General features: G+C 35.7%; 1 protein-coding gene across 1 annotated transcript in view; it reads right to left on the bottom strand.

Moving 5' to 3' along the window:
• The window catches only part of APPBP2 (amyloid beta precursor protein binding protein 2), a 51,846-nt gene extending 33,068 nt beyond the window's left edge, over window positions 1–18,778 (bottom strand). The window contains exons 1-3 of the mRNA XM_010990461.3: window positions 18,329–18,778; window positions 2,186–2,274; window positions 11–162 (exon numbers count right to left, since the gene is read on the bottom strand). Coding sequence (XP_010988763.1) covers window positions 11–162; window positions 2,186–2,274; window positions 18,329–18,466 — 379 coding nt within the window. The 5' untranslated portion in view covers window positions 18,467–18,778. The remainder of the gene's footprint in view (window positions 1–10; window positions 163–2,185; window positions 2,275–18,328) is intronic.
• Between the last annotated feature and the right edge of the window lie 2,787 nt (window positions 18,779–21,565).

Below are 21,565 nucleotides of genomic sequence, written 5' to 3'. Positions count from 1 at the left end.
CATTACTTACCTAAAACAAAGCCAACCTGAATGGCTTTTTCCTTCACTGCAGCATCTGATTCTGCTATATATGAGCACCGTCTACTGAATGAGTAGGCCAAGACTGAAGCAACTTTCACACCATGATCCATCAAAGCCTGGAAACAATGATGAAGCAAATGTCTGAAAGAGAAGGAAAAAGTCATTTTTGTTTTTATGAAAGTAACACATTTTGTCCTTTTAGAAAGCACTAACTTGCTTTTTAGAAATAAAAAGATGGAATAAGATAAAAAGCTTTCTGCCTTATGAGTTATGCGGCCGTAATATACAATTTAGCCTAATAGCTTTTACTTAGTGGGTCACTGACTGATCCTGTATGTTAAATTGATGACAATGAAGGATTAAATGAACTTTTAACATGAATTTTAAAAACCAAATTGTTATGTAATTCAACAATGACCCAATTAAAAAATGGGCAATGTATTTGAATAGAGATTTCTCCAAAGAAAACATACAAATGGCCAATAAGCAAAAGAAAAGATGCTTTAACATCATTAGTCATTAGGGAAATGCAAATCACACTCACAATGAGATACCACTTCACACTGTCCAGGATGTGTTATAATAATACTTTTTAAAAAAAAAAAAGTTAAGGCAAGGATATGAAAAAGTTGAAACCCTCAAAGACTGGTAATAGGGATGTAAAATGGTGCAGCTGCTATGGAAAACAATTTAGGGGCTACTCAAAAAGTTAAACCTAGGGTTACCCTAGTTATATATATGTATGTATACACACAAGATAACTGAAAACATATGTCCACACAAAATCTTGCTCGTAAGTGTTCATAGCAGCATTATTTATAATAGCCAAAAGGCAGAAACAACTCAAATGCTCATCAACAGATGACTAGCGAAACAAAACATAGTATATCCATAAAACGGAAAATTATTTAGCCATAAAAAGAAAATAAGTACTGATATAAAAAACAACATGAATGAACTTCAAAAACACTATAAGTAAAATCCAGTCACAAAAGACCATCTACTCTCTGATTCAATTTATATGAAATGTCTATAACAGGTAAACCCAGAGACAGAAAGCAGATTAATGGCAGGCCAGGGACTAGGGGTAGGAGAAAATGGGGAGTGACTGTTAATGGGGACAAGGTTTCTTTCTGGAGTGATGAAAATTTTCTAGAATTAGACAGTAATAGTTGCAAAACCCTATGAATACACTAAAAACTTGTACTGAACTGGACAATTTAAAATGGTGAATTTTATGGTATGTGAACTATCTCAATACGAAAATTGTTTTAAACAGAATTGTAAATAATGAAGTCCCTGCTCTGGACAAGGGGGGAAGTCAAACTACATGCTTTTAGTTTCACAAATGTATTAAACACTTACCAAGGGATTTGGACCTGGTGAAAGATAACCTGAGAGATGAAAGAGAGGTATGCCACTAAATCTTTATAACGGCCATCTTTAGAACTAAATAGAGAAATTCAAATCCCAGAAAGCTAACTTTTTCTTAAAGAACGTTCTTTTAAAAAAGCTTTTCTACAGGCTTATTTTACCAAAATGAAGTTCTCATCTATTATTTTTTTACAGATTAATTTAAATTAGTCAATGAACCAAGAAGTTTCTCTAGGCTTAGTACACAGGCCAACATTCCAAAAGTATCCCTGAACGGTGGTATCACATTAATTACTTACTTGATTATTTTATCACCCCTTTCTAAAATACAAACTTCATGAAGAAGAGACACTGTAGAACTTATTCACCACTGTAACCTCAGAATCTATAACAATATTTGACATATACTATGCATTCTAAAAAATATATACTTGGTTAATTTGTTGAACAAATGAAACAACTTGGCAATATTCATATTAGAGATTAGCAGTATTTTGTAAAACTGTATTTTTATTTTCCTAGAAACGTAGGTTAGGAAAAAGAAATGGTATTTAGAGCAAATTTAGGGAAGAATGCCAAAGACAACAGCAAACAAAGGCCATGTCACCTACACCCACATATTAACTCCTACTACATAATAGCCACAATGGGGAAAATGAATTCAGTCTCTCTCACTTGATCAAAACAGTATGAATGGACTTAGTGCTACTGAATTGTACATTTAAAGGTCACAATAGTAAAGCATGTAGATTATGTACAGTTTACCACAATTAATTCAAAATGAATTTACCTTTTATCCAAAGCTCTCAATACTTTAGCAAAAACTTCCAATTCACAAAATTCACTGCCCAGTTGACATAAGCGTCCCTGTTGGTACAGCTGAAATTAAAAACAAACATAAAAGATAATTTAAATTTTTTAAATTTAATTTCCACTTTATTATATGAATAATCTGATGGACTTAATGTTTGATGAATTTATGAATATTACTCAAACGTATCATTACATATTAGTAACATCAGGGAAGATACTTATGCTAAGAGAAATGTAATGCTGAATTGACAAATCTATATAATTTATATAAAACATTTTAATAGTTGTATACAATAGTTGAAAATATTTGTAAAACAGTAGTATCTGGTACATGCTAAATACTACAAAGTGTCAAATAATTATTTTATTTATTAAACAATGAAAAGTTATATTCAAGAAACTTAAAATTAATCTTTTTTCCTTAAACAAAACTGGATAAAGTAAAATTACCAAAATGATAGTAAAGATAACGTCCAAAAGCCAGACCTGGTCACTATGTCCAATTAGGGCTATTAAGACTGCAGGAGTCTCAGTTCGCTTCCGGGCTGAAACTTCACAAGCAGACTAATAACAGATCATGCCTAAAGAAATCTAGCACGGCAGGATTTCTAATCATGCCACAATCATTTATTCCTTTTGCCTGGCTTTTAAAATTTTCCATTTAAAATAGTATTTTAATAAATGTGCTAAATGTTTATCCCAAATAATACATGTACACAGTTTTAAAAAAAACACCACTGCCCCTCTTTCCCCCGCCTCAACTTCCTCAAGTGTTACTGAATTTACACATCCTATACAAATGCAGCACTTTAGAAGGCAAGAATTCTGTTCTATCAACTCACTTTACATTATAAGCACTTAACACTTAGCTCATTTGACAAAAATACGGGTTTCAGAAAGACGACAGGATCCTACAGTCATTTGCCAAATGGGCCATTTAACTTTGCACAGGGAAAACATACTACAAACTCAGTCAGCAAATTCTTGGGCATAAACCACTAGCATGGTGGAGGCCAGCTCAAATTAGGTAGATATGTTAATGCAAGTCAATGACTGCTGTGAAAAATCCATGACTGCTGGAGGGGAGAGAGGACAGGGACCAGGCAGGGGAGGCAGAAATGTTATCTTCACAAAATGACTGGACATTCTTATTAACAACAAACCTTCATAGGGAAAGATTTGCTATTTTTGGAGATGATTATGCTTTCTGCTCTAAAAAAATAAGAGCTTCTGGGAATGCATGATAAAATTCACTACTATCAATCACCATCACATACATTTTGACTATTAACCAATAAAGAATAAGTCAGGGAGACGGGTTGGGTATAGCTCAGTGGTAGAGTGCATGCTTAGCATGCAAAAGGCTCCAGGTTCAATTCCCAGTACTTCCACTCAAATAATAATAATTTTTAAAAGAAATTGTTAAAAGAAAATAGAGAACTTAAAAAAAAAAAGAGTAACTCAGGGAAAATAAAGCTGAAAATTTACAATCAAATCCCTATTTGGGGCTTACCAAGGTGATAAATTTCTGATTTGGGGCAGAAAAACAAATGCAGTTATCAAAATAAATACATACCCATACTCTAAGAACAATATAGGACAAAAAACCTTAGCTTCTTACCAAAATAACTCATTAGCAAACTTAAGGCTTAGAATTTTTTTTTGAGAGAAGAAATGAAAAGTTGTACATTTTTTTTTTTGCCTGTACTCACTAGTCAAACAAAGACAATTAAACTTTGTATGCTCTACAACTCACAGTATCCCTTTAATACTGAAAATTCCCTACCAAATACGATTTGAAACTAAAATTTAGGAAAGTAGTTACCTTTGCTACAATTTTAAATATATTATGCCCTATTAACACAAGCTTCCCCCACCCCCCCACCCCAGCTGTTCAATTTTTCTAACTAAAAATTATGGGTCCACATTTAAATTCTGGGGAAAGAGTAATCACTTAACTGTTTCATATAATCCTTACCCATATATCAACTACACTTCAATTTAAAAAAATTTAAAAACATCCTTACCAGGCATATCCCCCAAAATACAAATTTATATATTTTATGAATTGGATTTTTGAATATTGATCCAGAATAAAAACAGCATTTAATCCTTACAGAAATCTTGTATGTATGTGCCAGGCAATGTTAAGTGCCTTTTGTAAGCAACTCATTCTGTGCTTCTACAGAAGAGGAAACTGAGGCATATAAAGTTAAATAACCACTCAAAATCATACAATTAAAAAGCGGCAAAGCAATAATCTGGCTTCAGGCAGTCTGTTCTTACATTCATGTTCTTAATAACTTACACTATAGTGCTTTTCAAAGATATTAAATCAGAAACTAAGAGTAAAAAATGGGCAATTTAAAGCATTTTTATAGAAATAATAGATTAATCTCTTCATAGATTCATATACCTTAGGTAGAAGAGCTTAGAAGAAAACTGAGGCTCCAGGTTCTTTGGTAATGATTCTCATCAGACTTTTAAAAATTTAACTTATTTTAGTTCATTATTACATAATGTGTTTAATATTAGATTCTGCACCCACTGGGTAATGAGGCTATTAAAGGACTAGCAACTACTTTTAGCTATTGGTACCTTAAGGAAAATAAGAAAAAACAAGTTTATTTTTAGAAGTAGGTAAATTATCTCTCAACAGATATGAAAACAGACAATAAAATACAATTAAAACAATACTGTACAGATATGAAGACAGACCAATCAATGGAAGAAAATGCAAAGTTCAAAAATGTATGTAAAAAGTTAACACATGATAAAGGAAGCATTTTAACATCACTGAAAGAAAGAAAAAATTAGTTAATAGTGTAAAAATGGGGAAACAAAGTAAGGTACCTCCTGATAAAATATAAATTCCAGACTTATCAAAGTTTTAAATATTAAACAATAAAATCATAGCAGTGTTAAAAGCTACCTGGTAACACTGCCTTTCTAAGCATTATATACACTACAGGCAAAAATCGTAAGTAAAGAAGAGATACATGATTACATAAACACCTAAAATGTCCATGAATGTAAAATACTGTAAATAAAAATTTAAAAATACAACAAAAGTAAAGTATTAGTAATGTACCTGTGTAAGATTTAGTATCTTTAATACACAAAGGGGTGAAACTCCCACTGATGCTTTAGAAGCAAGGGCTTTCAGAAACTAAAGCAAAAACCTTACAGAAACTGAAGGCAGCTATTTCAAGAACAATGCAAGACAGCCCCAAACCCAGAGAACTCTACGGGAGATAAAGATGGGGTAAAAGCCTTTCTTAACATTAACCAAGGGATTCTGAATTGATATGGCTGCCTTCTCAGCCAATTCGAAATCACCACAGGCTGAGGGAACAGCTTAGTGTTAATATCAAATTAGCACACAAGATAATCGAGGCTAATTCCCAACAACAAAAACTCAGGTTTAGAAAAAGATGTAAAGGAAATTGAGGGGATGAGGGGTATAGCTCAGCGGTAGAGCGCGTGCTTGGCATGCACAAGGTCCTGGGTTCAATCCCCAATGCCTCTGTCAAGGGGGGAGGGGGGGGAAGAAATCGAGTCCAAAACTATGGTTTAAGAATACCTATGAAAAGTCTCTGTCTCTGTCTCTCTCTCCCTACTCCTTCCTCCCTCCCTCCCTCTGAGAGGTATCTCACTCATGTTTGGAACTGTTACTTTTCTCTTTCAGAGTCATTAAATAGCAAAAATCTTCAGAAATGAAAAGGAATTATCAAGGGAAAATTACCATGGTATATAAAATGAACAAGTTTCAAAAAGTGTGAGTAATATAATTCCTTTTTTGTTCTTAAGTTGTATACCTACCATTATACACACACATTTTTAAAAAACCTGGAATGACAGTCAACAAAAAGTACATCTGTGGTATAGAATTTCTCTCACATCTTTCACCTGGATTACTTATTGCAAATGTTTGGTAGAACTGGTCTCTCCATTATCACTCTTGGCCCGCCCCCTCTAATCAACTGTCCATACAGCAGCCTGAATGAATTTTTGAAAAAGTAAATCATTTCATGCCACTCCTTGTTTAAAAGCTTTTAATAGCACCCTCAACGTGCACATAATTCAAAATTTTTAATGTGGCCTACAAGTCATCTGGCTCCTGCCTATCGTTTAAACCTCATCTTTCACCATTCTTTCCCCCTGTTCCCACATTAGCTTTCCTTTAGCGCTATCCCACCGCACGACTTCGTGCATAGGTGCTGCTGCCTCCACATGAAGCACTGGTTCTAGGATCCTTTGCCTGGCTAATTTGTAACTCATTCTAATGGTCTCAGCTAGTATGTCACTTCCTCAGAGATTTTCCCTAGACTCCTCAATTTAAATTCTGTTCCCTGTTCTACTTTCTCACGACATACTGTATTTTTCATCCACAGGTGCATCAAGACATGCATACACACATTCACTTGAGTGATAATTTGTTAAACATGTCACTCCATCATACTCCACACTCTATGAGGTGACCACTGTCACCACTGTATTTCCAACACCAAGCACAGTGACTAGCATTAGATATACATTCAATATTTCCTGAATGCATAATCCAAATTGGTAGCATTCTACTCTGGATAGAACTCAGAACCTTAGAAGAAACAAAAAAGTCAAGACATACTTTATACCTCTGCAGTTTACCATCAAAGAATCAAGTATTTAATATTGTTATTCTACAATTATTTACTAAAACTGCCCAAATTCATCTATGAATGTGACACTGAAGAAAAAACCCCGATTTCATAATTATTTATTATCTCCCTAGTCAGACTGCACACACCCTTAAGAGATACATCAAACAGGCTCATGTCCTGTTCTCTACAGTACTGACACAGTGCCCATAGAATAAATTCTGAGAACAAATTTGAATGCAAACTTTAAACTAGAGTCATGAAGAACATAAAGGGCCAGCTAAATGCAAAAATCAAGAACAAATTCTAAATAACAGTTGCTTATAGACAAAAATAGGTGTTACCTAATTTAACATCTAATCTTTTACCAAATACCCTGGTATATATATTCACTACATGAAACTCCCAGCTTACTGAACCTGTTTAATCTTTGTGATTTTAACATCTAAGGCAAGAATATTACAACTAGGAACATCCTACTTAATTGTTTTTTTAACTTAATAAATACCAAACTGTACTAGGATTGAGGGATAAAGTGGTAACTATGGTCACCACAGGAATACAAAGACAGTAAGAACTGTTCAGTGATTTTAAAAATTTAGAAGCTGTCAAAGCAGAAAAATAAATAATGTTCAGATCAGATTATACAGTGAAGATAGGCAGAGTGTTTTAGGAACCCAAATAAAATACCTAATCCAAGGAAGAACTTCAGCCGAGTTTTGAAGAGGAATGGGAATAAAGTTTCTGGCAATATGGCAGAGAGCACGGATAAACAGATAAAAACCTTCCAGCCCCTTTCCAAATACAGAGTAATGCTGGATAAAAATGTCACAGTATAACTTTTGGATAAACAGCCAAGTTTGAAATCAAGAGCAAAACTCCACAGCTGCCAAAAATTAAGAAGACACAAACTTAAAAACAGCTGGGAAGGAAGGAAAACAGAGTAGTTTTACACCTCTGAACAGTTGTGGACCAGAGCGCAAAGACCAGATAGGAAGGAGCCCAGGAAGCAGATCCCTGTAAGCAAAGGGACCTGGTGCTGAACTAACTGCCTAAAGCCAGGAATAAAAAAGATCCAGAACATCTCCCACAGCCTTAGCAAAAAGTCCGCTGTGAAAAACTGAAACCCCCAGCCTAGGACACATGTAAGTATACAGTCCAAGTTCATACTACCTAGCCTATTTACAGATCCCAAACCCAGAATCTGGCTTTAAAAACTGGTCTGAAACCAATGAAACCCATGGAAGTGCCCACAAGGTCAAAGGCTAAAATATCTACAAGGGATGATGAAAAACATTTTATATGCTGATCACTGGAATCTCCACCATGGAAAACTCTGTAGTACCTACAGGAAAAAGGATCCTGTTTCTCCAACAAGTAAGTTGCAAAGACAAAAAAACAGATGGAAACTACAGATCAAGAGAGACTTCAAGAGATAAATCAACTAACAGCCAAAATACAGATCTTATCTGGATCATGATCCAAACAAGCAAACTGTAAAAATATATACACATTTAACCTTTAAAACAAATGAAAATTTGAATGACTGGATATTTAGTTACAATAAGGAATTACTGTTAATTTTTCTTAGGTGTTGTAATAGTATGGTGGCAACTAAAATATTTACAGATGAAATCATATGATGTCTAAATCTGCTTCCAAATACTACAGAATGAGGAATGTGAAGAATAGATTCAGCAGTAAGACTGGCCAAGAACTGGTAACTGTTAAAGCTTGGCAATGTACACACGGAGGTCCATTATTCTATTCCACCTACTTCTGTTTAATTTTTTACATAATGAAGTGTTTGGTTTTGTTTTTTTTTCAATAATGTATCTGGGGAAGAGTATAGCTCAGTGGTAGAGTGCATGCCTAGCACGCACAAGATCCTGGGGTTCAATCCCTGGTACCTCCACCAAAAGTAATAAATAAACCTAATTACTTCCCCTCTCCAAAAAAAAAGAATGATCCTTTAAAAACAATAATGCATGTGTTACCTCTAAATAAATGTATCATTTACCTCTAAATAAAAGTAGTAATATTTTGTTTTAACAGACATAAGATACATTTATTCTTGTTCTCTCATCTCAAAATTCATTTGAAACGCAGCTCTGAAAAAATTCACTATGGAATGTAACTTGGTATTCCTTCCTTTAGTCTCATATTACATTATATATTACATTTAATGTCCTTTATCTGTTATTTTACTGCATTGTGATCTAAGATTATACATTTTTGGATTAAAGCAAGTACCACAGAAATACTTTAATGTAATGTGCACTTAAAAAATAAATGCTTTCTTCTGGAGGTAAACCAACATTTAAATTTCTTGCTTCTTGTAACATTTTCACTTCTCAGCTGCTCTACACTCACTGGTTTTATGTCACACTTAGAAAAAAAAATACAACTGACCAACATATGATTATTTGTATCTTGCAGGACAAAGTGTTTTGCTTATTGGTAAGTAAGCCAAAAGCTTAAGTCGTCATGTTCACATTACTTAAATGCACAAGAAACAGCTAACACTCAAATGGGAGGGCAACACTTTCCTAACTTTTAAATATGTTGTCCACATATAAAGATAGTACTAGATCCACCATCCAGTGAATAAGAAATTAATAGTTTTTCCCCCAATCATTAGAAGAATGAACTTATGCCTAATATTCAGATTCTGTCTCTAACTTGACAGGTCAATGGCATAATTTTCAAGATAGCATGATTGTGTTAATAGTGGAAGATACTACCAAGATACAAATGGAAAGTCAAAACAAAAACTAGTCAGATGTAAAATCTAACCAACAGTGATAACCAGCCATATATAACTAAATACGTATTAGTGATCTCTGTATTTGGGTAAGAAGTGTCTTAACATGACGGCACATTTCTTTTTGGCCCTCTTTTCTTACTGGTTTGAGGAGTTCTGAGTATGTTTCATAAACTTTAATTCTCCATTATGTAAATTAAAAGCTTTTTTTTTTCATTACACATCTTTAAATTATTCAACTTGGTTCCAAGATACAGGACTTAGAGAGAAATAGTATCTTTAAAGCTCTGAATCTTTCAGTCTAGGAAGAAAATATGTTTCTTCTACACTTACTGAAGACTTTTAGATCTCTGTACACCTTTTTGGATTTACTCCATGGCATGCCTTCCTTTGACAAGTAAAATACATTCTTTCCCAAACTGTGTGTAGAAAAATTATTGAGTTTTTAATTATAAATGTATAATCATCCCTCTTACTGAATTATCTTATTGCTATAATTTTTCAGTAAACTTTGCTGGACTTTTCTTTATTCTAACTGCATTGGTCAGCACTTCAAGAATGTTAAACATGTAGTATACAGCTCCGGAAATAAGTCTGAAATTCTTTACTTAAAAAAAAATTAATGAAACTAATAATAGAAAATATCTTACTATAGTCCTGATTTTAATCAGAATGCTTTTAAGTGTTTCACCAATAAGCATTTTTGCTTAGATATGTTTATTACCTTTTAATTAGGTGTATGTTTATAATGTCAATCTGTATTCCTTTATTAAAAAGTCTAGTGGAAGAGATGTAAGATTTTTACATTATGACAGTACTCTTCCTCTGTCCTATTAATATAATGAACTACACTAACAGATTTGCTGATTTGCATTTACTATCATTTTATCTAGAATTTTTGCCTCATAGTTCACAAATGAGGTTCTCCAGAGACTTTTTGTTGCTCTTTTTACGTTTAGGTATCAGTGTTATGTTAACCTCTCTTTCTTTTTTCAATTGGAAAGAATTAGGTTGGTCTGGAACAAACTAAGTATCTTTGATTATACTGTTCTTTGAATATACCCAAGAAACTGTCTAAAATTGGTGGGAGTTTTGTTTGTTTGCTGAGGGAGGTAACAAGAGGACAAAAGGAGAAGTATAATCTCTCAATTTCTTTTACGGTTTTAGTGTATCAACTTCTCTCTTCGGGTCATTTGTACTTTCTTAGAAACTCAGTTTCATTAAGGTTTTCAGACCCATTAGCAGAGAATTATAAAAGCTATTCTACATCTAAAGAAGCTATTCTACCAATTAAAAAGCTATCTTCCTCCTTTTCATTTTATCTATGATTGTTTTCTTACTTTCTCATTCCTAATTTTGAGAGTATACGCTTTAGTTCACGTTTGCGGATTTGGCTAGCTAGTCAAATTAACTACTTAATTAGTTGAATTATCTATTCTTCTTTTAAACCAATCACCTGGATTTATTTTTTAGTCACACTAATATTTCCAGTATCAGTTTTTAGGCTATTTCCCCTCTTAGTAAATAACCCAGATATCTTATTCTTAAAAATTCAGTTTTACTTCTTTTCTATATCAAAATAATACTCATAAAAACCCAAGCAACATAAAATAGAGAATATATGTACAAAGTTTAAATTGACTACAATCCTACCCCTTGACTAAACACTATTAAAGTTTTGTCTTCCTCTAGATTCTTTTTTTCAACACATACATAAATGCACACATATATTCCCCCATTTGAGAACAACAACAAACACAATTGTTATTCATACTACTTTATAACAATGATTTTATTCTTTCCGTTTGATGTGCTCTGGCATCTCTACCCCAATATACACAGCACTCTCATTCTTTCTAACTGCAGTAAGATATTCCATTCCTGATTGATTAGCATATTGTTGTTTCCAATTTTGCCATCATAAACAATACTGTACTGAACATCCCTAAATAGAATTTTATGCACACTCAACAAGAATTCCTGTTGAAAAAAAAATTTAATGGTATTGTGGGTTAAAGGGTATGAGTGATTTGAATCATTAAACCATGACAATCTGGTGATGGATATTAATTTTTAAACCTTTTTATTTAAGTATAACGTACATATATATACATATAGGTGAGTACGTAACTCATACTTAAAATGTAAAGCTCTAAGAAGTACAAACTGCTATGTATAAAATAAGCTACATGGATATACTGTTCAACATGGGGAATATGGCCAATATTTTATAACTACAAATGCAGTATAACCTTTAAAAATTGTGAACCACTATACTGTACATCTGTAACTTACATAATACTGTGTATTAACTATACTTCAATTAAAAATGTATAATAGAGAAGAAAAATAAAATGTAAAGCTCAACAAATTTTCACAAAGCAAACACACCCATAACCAACATGCAGATTATGAAACAGTATTATCAGAATCCCAGACATCTGCCCTTGTCCCCCTGCTTCGACACGATCTTCCAAGGGTAACCTCTCTTGATTTGTAACACTTTTGATCATTCTGCCTGTTTTTGAACTTTATAAAAATGGAATCATACACTATATATCCACATTTCCCAAATTGCAACAAGGTGCCCTGGGGCACTCCAATATATTTTAAGTTTGAAAGAAACAACATTCAACATCTGTATTATATCATGCCAAATACTAGGTTGCTGGATTCCTTTCAATGATGTCTTCTCTTTGTGAAGCAGCATTTTCAGAGGTTGCTATGATAAAAATAATGTGCAAAAATCTTTATGGGACAGAAAATGAGAATGGTGGTGTCCAGTCTGACTTCAGAATTTGAGAACTATAATGCCCAACATACATATCCCATTAATAAGTAATTGTGGTTATTTAAGAATGAAGTAAAATACTTCTTTCTCTTTCAATTTTTGTGCATTATTCTTTTAATGGCTCTTAAGTTGTTGGGATACAAGTATTGTTAGTACCTAACTACTTAATGAACAGAACTGTTAGGTATTTCTTTTGGTGCTGTGAAGGGAGAAAGTCTCGGAGCTTCTGGTATATACTCCTATGACTGATTTCTTCCACTATCATTTGTAAGATTCATCCATATTGTTTCTAACAGTTGCAATTCATTCATTTTCATCATAAAATGTTCCACTATACAACTATTCCACAATTTATTTATAAATTCTCCAATGGATTGGCATTGGGATAGTTTCCACTTTTTGGTTATTATGAGTAGTGTTGCTATGAACGTTCTTAAGTGTATATATCTTGATGAGGAATTACTGGGTTATAGGGTATATATACATTCAATTTTAGTAGATAATGCTAATTTTCCAAAATGGTACATCAATTTACACTCCCACTATGAGAGTTCTGATTGCTCCATATCCTTACCAACACCTTTTTCTTTTTCATTTGGTCATTCAGAGGAAAGTACAGTATGGCAGGAATTTCCCTGAAGAAAAATGCCGTTGAGCATCTTTCCAAATGTTTGATTGACCCCTGAATATCCACTTTTGGGATATCTACTGAAGTTCTTTCCCTATTTAAAATAATTTTTTTTCTTAATTTCTAGTTCTTTACATGCAAGATGACTCTTTTGTCAGATATATATGCTGGAACTGTCTTCTCCCACTCTGTGGCTTGGCTTTTTATTCTTTTAATGGTATCTTTTGATGAATAGATGTTCTTGATCTTAACAAAGTCCAATTTATCAAATTATCCTTATATTTAGCTCATTTTCTATCCTATTTAATAAATCTTTGTAGACATAGTGAAACTTTTTTCCTAAAAAACTATTTTTCACATTTAGATCAGCAATCTACACAAAAATGTTAATTTTCTATGATGTAAGGTAAGATCATGATAATTTTCCCCCTAATAAATTGACCAATACCAGTGATTTGATCTTCCGTTCCCCTGTACTGCTGTGTCACTTTTATCATAAATCAGGTGACAGTATACATGTGTCAAGTCTGTTTCCGGACTCTCCGTTCTGTTCCATTGGTCTATTTGTCTACCCATGTGCCAGTACCATATTATCTTAATTGTTACAGTTTGATATTTGATGGTGTAAGTCCTCCAGATTTTCTTTTTCATGACTTACTTAGCTTGACATTGCATTTCTTTTAAGCACCTTTTGATGTTTACTGGCCATTCATATTTTCCTCCATTATGAGCTAGCTGTTCACATCTAGAAATGAGCTGGTTGTCCTTCACATACTGATTAGTAGTAGATCTTTCTGTATTAGGAAATTCACCCCTTACCTAACAAATGTTGCAACTTGCAGTCTTTTTAAAAACATGCTTATAACTTTTTCCCTATTTTTTAATGTATTTGAAAGCATTGACTTCTTTTTTCCTGCTGGTTTTGGTTTCATGCTTTGAAAAGCCTTCTCTAAGCCAAGATGGCATCACAGGGCTGGCAAGATGAGTAACAGAGGACTTCACCTTTCACATTATTTATTTGTATAATGTTTGACATTTTTAAAATTTGTAAATTACCCTAAAAATAATTTCTTTAAAGAACAATTTCAGTCATTTCCCACTGCAAGATACTGACCCAATAATTTATTCTGATACTTCTATGATTTCATGTGTCACACTTAAATCTTTAATTCACCTGAAATTCATTTTGGTTTATAGTGTGAAGTAGAGGTCAATTTTCCCTCCATTTATTTAAAATACAGCACTGTCTCATAACTTTATTATATAATAAATTTTTTTAATTTAGGGTTTTTTTTTAAGGGGGGAGGATTAGGTTTATTTATTTATTTTTAGAGGAGGTGCTAGGGATTGAACCCAGGACCTCCTGCATGCCACACATGCACTCTACCACTTGAGCTATATAGTCCCCCAACAAATTCTTAAATATGCATTGGTTTCTATCTATACTGTCTAATACGTTCTATAAATCATTTTCCCTCTGCTATTCTTGTGCCAATACTATATGTTTTAAAATACATAGCTTTCTAATATACTCAACTATCCTAAGTATTGTACATCTTAAAATTTTTCTTGGCTCATTTATTTTCATGTAATTAATTCCTCCATATACACTTCATATTTAATCAGTTTCCTATACCCAGTGAAACTCTGAGATTCTGGATTCAAGTTGTAATAAATTCACAGCTCAAACTGAAATGAATTGACATATTTATAACATTATCTTCACATCCAGACACACGGTATGGTTGGCTATTTGTGTTCTTTTATGCCCTACCCTCTCCTGAAGCTTTTGCTCTCAGTTTATCAATCCTAAGAGTTTTTTTATGTGAAGAGAGTATTAACTCTCTGGCTGTCAAACATGTTGCAAGAATTTTTTTTCAACTTGCTACCAGCCAATTTAAAAAGACTATCAGAATAATAGTTGAGGCGTATATAAGAATTAGGAATAAACACAGAAAAAGAAAAAATTAATTCAGTTCAATACTAAATCAGGTATTAATTTATGGTTTTTGAGCATGAGACTTATAACAATTTTTTAAAACCCCAAACTAAATATAACACATTACTGAAAAACTTCACCTGGTCAAAACTTAACTCTATGGCAAACTCTGTTATTGGAAGAGGACACAAAACAGACCATTCAGCAGTTACAATAAAAAGAAAAGATCATAAACTTCATTCTTTTGAAGAACCCAGCCCTTCACTCCACTTGCTTTCACTTGGCATACAACTTTACAATTGTTTCTATTCACTTAATCCACTTCTATACCTAAACCGTTGAATGCCCTTGGAGAAAAATCATTCTGATTCCAAGACATTCTGTAGGGTACTGTTTTATTGAACCATCTGTTCCTCCTGTCAATTTTACAAAACCATATTTTTAGTGAGCTTCCCTTTGTCTATATACCTGAGCAGCCATTTCCAACTTCTGTTTAGCCTTCCTACCCAAAAGTCACCACTCCTACCACTTACTGTCAGCAGATGATCTTACCTCCTAATTTCTAACAACCATTCTTTACAAATTTACCTATGTTATGTCTTTTATGTCTTTTAACTCCTTCCATCTGATCTTAGAGGGAAGAAGTATTCTTTCCCCAACTCCAATTTCAGACTGATACCTTAATTTCATGGTGAAGAAAGGGACAAGGCTCATTAATTAATGCTCCTACTCAGGGACTCTGCCCCATAATTTATTTCCCACCTCACGTATATTCAACCTCTCATTCTGTTTTGGTTTCTGTCATTTAGCCAATAAATATATTTTAACATCTTTCATTCTTAAACAACAATAAAAACTTCCACATTTTACCCTTTCTACATACCAATACCTCTCTCCCTTCCCTTCTTAGGGAGCAGTCAGCATGACTACTTCTTCACCTCCCACGCACTCCATAACCCCATCTCCTAAAGTTTTATGACTGTGACTTCACCTGAAGCTACTGGCAAAAATTAACATAGTGACACTGGACTATGGTGAATCGAGATGGGGCAATTTTTAATGGCACAAACACTATACTTTTATCTATGACTATACCTACTGATGAAAGTTGGGACAGCTGGAAGGATCTGATTAAGAGTTTCTCCCTGGCTCTAAACTGGAGAAAATCAGAAACTATAAACAATAAGCCTCTTAAAATTTTCACAAATTGGGCAAGAAATGAGTATCACATATTCATATGTATTAAAATATTTAAGAAGTATCTTATATTTATGTGGTGAAACAATGCTTAAAAGCAAGAAAAATTCCTTCTTATATTTCTATTAGACGAAAAACTGAGGTCCAGGGATTGACTTTCACTTTACCTACTTTGACAAAATCAAATAAAAAATTAGTTCTATAATGTCTTTCATTAAAATAACTTACCAACTCAAGATGCAAAATCTTTCTAAGCAAGAAAGCAAGGTACACAGGAACCAAATACTAGGTATGAGACCTTGACTTAAATTATTTAACTTTCTCACCTATAAAACAGGGTTATACCCCACTTCACAGTTTAATTGTACTAAACAAGATAAATGTGTAAAATCATTTACAGTTTCAGGCACATGTTAAATACCTTCCTTCACCTTAGCACAGTGCCATATTCCTGACATACAACTATCAAGGAGTAACAGTGTACCAAAAAAGAAGCCATATTAAAACTTTGTGGACTCTGTGAAACAGAAAATGTGGCAAAAGCACCATATGTTCAGACTCACTAATAATAATCTTCAAATGAAAAGCTTCAATTAGAAGCGAAAGTTACTAAAAGATATCTAAGTACTTTCTGGGGATTCAATCGCCAAATGTACTTTGATTAAATTCCCAATGATTTTCTCTAAAAAGTGTAAAAGATTACTTAAATGGATAGGGTTAGCAAACACACAAAGCTGCAATTTCCCAGGCTGAGAAAGAAATTCAACTCATCCTTCCTGGGAGGAATGAATCTCAAATATACAAAATTTCCTTAGACACAAAAGTAAGTCAATTTATCAAAGGGATTTGGAATGAAGGGAGATTATAATGTAACCTTCCCTTCCCCCAAGTTAATAATATAAATGGCCAAAATGAATATTCTCCAAATATCTAAGGGAAAAAAATTTGTCAGACTGGTGTAGAGCAGCTGGATTTAGTAGAATGCACCAAGCCAGCTGCTTTCTGAAAAAATATTCGGGGGTGGAGAAAGCCGGCAATCTTCCCAATGAAGCAACTGCCATAAAACACCCTACATATACAAGAACATATACATCTGTTAAATATCAGTTTACAATGTTCCACCCAAATTACAAATCAAGATGAAGTATTCAGATCTAAAAAAAATTAATTATATTTTACTTCTGGTCAACTTTTGCATGGGTTACTACTGGAGAACAGAAGTTATCCACGCCGATTCAAGGCGAAGAGGAGTGAATAATAAGTCCACTGTTCAACATTCAAATGTGGGAGAGAGGAAAAGGGAGGCTCCGAGTCCATAAAGTTCTCCTCCCTCTCTAAACACTGCAAAACTGTCCACGTCTAAATACACTTATCCTTGAAACTCCTTGGAGAGTGACTTGGAGACTTTTTGTTCAGGGATTTAGGAATTCTGCAAGATTACAACTTTCAAATACGGGAACATAATTTAAATCCTAAAATATTTTTTTTTTCTTTCAGGAACGACTTCCACCCTTCCTTTCGAGTAGTTGATCACTACTCCCATACAAACAAAACCCCCCATTTCAAGCCTAAGTATCAACAAAAACCAAAGCATTACTGCATATGCGAATAAGGCACACGGCTACTTCCAATAACTCCTCAATTCCTTCCCAGTTAGGAAGAGAAAGGAGAAAAGAAGGAACACAAAGCAGAAAAAGATATTTGGGGATTACGGTAGCGAGAAAAGTAGGAAGGAGGGGAAAAGAGCAAAGCAAAAAGTCCAGTTGATGCTAACACTTAATTGGGAAGAGAGGGCAGAAAATACCCCGAAGAAACAGGCTACTAGGGAAGGAGTAAGTGGGACAAGGGCGCAACAGAGGAAGTTCACGCAAAAGGCCTACCCAAAGGGGCCCCAACGTAAGAGGGAACACCAAAAGGGGGAAAAGACTCATTAGGCAGAGGTTATCGACCAATGCCCAAGAGCTTGAGACAGAGGATACCAGACGGGATGTTTCTATACTGGACACCTCGACACCGCCCCCAGACGTCTCGGGAGGCGACCCTACTACCAGGGGTGAGGGGTTAACAGCGGGGGTTCGCGGACGTGGAAGGGGGTGCGGCCCCAGGGGTTGCGACAGGAGGGCGGAGAGCAGGCCCACGGGCCGTCGCCCACGGTCCGTACCTTGTAGTAAACATCGAACTGGATGTTCTCGGGCAAGGAGCGGATGTCTCGGCGGGAGCGGATGTAGTTGTCCACGACAGCGGAGATGGCGGTGTTATAGAGAGTCTCTGGGATCCACTCTAGTTCCACGGCCGCCATCTTCCTTCCCTCCTCCTCCGCCTCCTCCGCCTCCTCCTCCTCCTCCTCCCGAAGGCCCCCGCCTCCCTCCGTAGCGAACTCCTATACGGCCCCGGAGGATTCGGAGGGGCGGCGGCGGCCACGCGGGCACACGGCAGAAGGGCGCGGCCGCCCTGGCTCCTCCAAGCGAGCTAGGGACAGCGGCAGCGAGCGCAGGCCGGGGCGGAGAGCGCGCCGGGAGCCGGGGTCAGCGGGGCCGAGGCCTCACATTCCAGGTCTGAGAGAACCCCGGGTCCGTCCCAGCGCCGATCTCTGCAGGGGCGGGACTACGTGTGCGGCGTCATGACGTCAGCGCACGCCGACGCGCTGGAGGGAAGGAATGCGGCAGGCGAGAAACTTGGGAAGAAAAGAGCCGTGATCCCGCCCACAGAGAACCTACTTTACTAGGGGGCCCGAGTTGGGTGGATGGGGGTAAAATTTTCTCGCTGGGACGGGTTATTAACAGGTTTTTACCATTCCGTTCCGAGTCACCAGGCGCATCATTCCTGTCAGCCAGTCCTGCCCCGGGAGTTCTGAGGCCGGACCCTTTCGAGGCTCAGGTAGAAGTTTGGATGCACAATTATCAGTCTATAGAAAATTATGCATTCAGGAAATTCACATTAGTCTGGAAACCCTTCCTTAGACTCCGGCCCATAAACCAAACTGGGAACCTTCGGCCTAGGAACTAGAGATCAAGAGGGAAGGGAGGCTTGCATTGTGTAACCATTTCCACTGTTTCTTTTTCCAAACTGAATTAAAAAAAAAAAAAAAAAGAAAGAAAGAAAAAGAAAAAGAACTGCTCTAGAAGAATTTGGTAGGAAGGTTAGCCTGATAATGCAATTACAAATCGTGGTGAGAGAAAAAGGACTAAATGGTGGGTATGATATCACTTCGTGGTAAACAGAAATGAAGATTTCAGTTTTTTCGCCTAGTTCTAGTCACAGCCTCGGAAGATTGTTGAACAATTGAGAGTACTTGTTTCAACTCCCTTTTATAACCTCAGCCTGAACATCTGCTACTTATGTAATTTAATTTTCCGTGTCTGCGATTTCAAGAACTTAATACAACGTCTTTATGCTCTAGAAATTTAACAAGGAAATGACTGGCCATAATTGATGACAGCGTCAAGCTGATAGTCACTCTATAACCAATGTAAAACCTGATAACAATGGTAATTGTAATGTGCTGACATTTAGAGCTAAAGGGATTAGGAGTTCTTCTAGTTCACCCTGGTATTTCAATGTTAAATGGTTAAATAGTTTGGTAAGAAAGAAGGAAACACACATAGTCCTCTTCTCAGTCTGTACCAGCTCTTACTCTGTAATTCATGAACCTGAGAAACTTGTGTTGGCCTCAAAGTAGGGTTGCCAGATTTAGCAAGTGAGAAAAAAAAAAAAACTGACAAATACCCACTTATATTTTAATTTTGCATAAACAACAAATAGTTGTTTGGGTATTTTTTTATGGAGGTACTGGGAATTGAACCCCAGACCTCATGCATGCTAAACATGCACTCTGCCACTGAGCTATACCCTCCACCTACAACAAATAGTTTTTTAAGACAAATATGTTGCATGCAATAGTTTTACCCACTCATCCTGAGTCACTCAAACACATCAGTTCCTTCAGCAAATCCTTCATCAGGAGTTCTTAGACACAGAACTTTTGAGGCTGTTTGGACTTCTTGCCACAAAAAAATGCATAATTATCTGTACATTATCCATTCAAATATTGCACATGACATACTTCAAAATTATTCATTGTTCTTATGAAATTCAAATTTAGCTGGGCATCTATATTTTATCCAGCAACCCCACCTCAAGGGATTCATGAATTCCCTGAAATTGTACTAGGATATTTGGGCTGAATCAGGACCTGGGCTCAATCCTATGAACAGGTTAAGTTGTGTCAGGCACACATGTTGATTGGCACACATGTTGATTGCCATATGAACCTTAGATGCTGCTGGGCTGCTGGGCAGAGTTAGACATTCAAAAATTATCTATATGGAAGAGTCTCTGTGGATTCATCATTCATTCAAAGGCCCCTTGCTCCCTTCTTCATTGTTTTGAGATTGAAGGTTATTAAAAAGGGTGAGATGGACTGAGAGACCCTGACCAAGAGTAGACAGACTGCCCAAAAGGACAGGGTCCTTGAGAAAGAATTTATTGTGAGGGTCAGAGGAGTCAGGGCCAGTGGGCTAGCATCTGTACAAAAGACAAAAGAACAGAGGGGAGCATCGACTCCAGAATTAAGACGCATCTGCAGGCTTGGGCCCTCATGAACTGGCTGAACAGAGAAACCAGGGGAAACAAGGCCATTTTTGTTGTGGACTGCCCTCAACTGAGGGAAGAAAGGTTCTCCCTTGTACCCTAGAAAATTAACGAGCCCCAGCAGAGATGGGATTTGAACTCAATTCGATAAATATTGCTTTTCACATGTTGGTTGATAGCATAGCACCTGACCATTCAGTGGTCAGGATCAGATCATGAAGAGGCTAATATAATGTTAATGACCTTGGACTTTATCATAGAGGTAATAGGGAATCCTTAAAGGATTGTAAGCAGGGAAGTAAAAGGATCATATTTGTGTGTCAGCAAGAAGACAGCAGTCATCTAACTAGCAGAGCCGGAAGGAGATCTCAAGTCATGCACTCCCAGTTACAGAAGGGTAGAATACAGAAGAGTCCTGCTGAACTGTCATGGCCACCTCTACGTTTTAGTGGACTGAAGTCCTTTGTATCACATACTTACCCCTACAGTCCACCAAATCCCCTTTAATCCTTGACTACTGGTAGCCTCAAATTTGGCAGAAACCCTTGCACTCACTATACAGATCTATATGAGACATGAACTTGGTCCAAAAAGAATCCTGAAAATCCTAAGAGGCAATACACATTGTGACCTTTTTTAAAAAAATGTATTTTTATTGAAGTATAGTCAGTTTACAATGTTATGTCAATTTCTGTTGTACAGCATAATGCTTCAGTCATATAGGAACATACATATATTCATTTTCATATTCTTTTTCACTATAAGTTACTGCAAGATATTGAACATAGTTCCCTGTGCTATACAATAT

The sequence above is a fragment of the Camelus dromedarius genome, chromosome 16, assembly GCF_036321535.1.
Source record: "Camelus dromedarius isolate mCamDro1 chromosome 16, mCamDro1.pat, whole genome shotgun sequence".
NCBI classification, from domain to species: domain Eukaryota; kingdom Metazoa; phylum Chordata; class Mammalia; order Artiodactyla; family Camelidae; genus Camelus; species Camelus dromedarius.
Note: the sequence above shows the minus strand (reverse complement) of the source record. Positions and strands in the feature narration are given on the sequence as shown.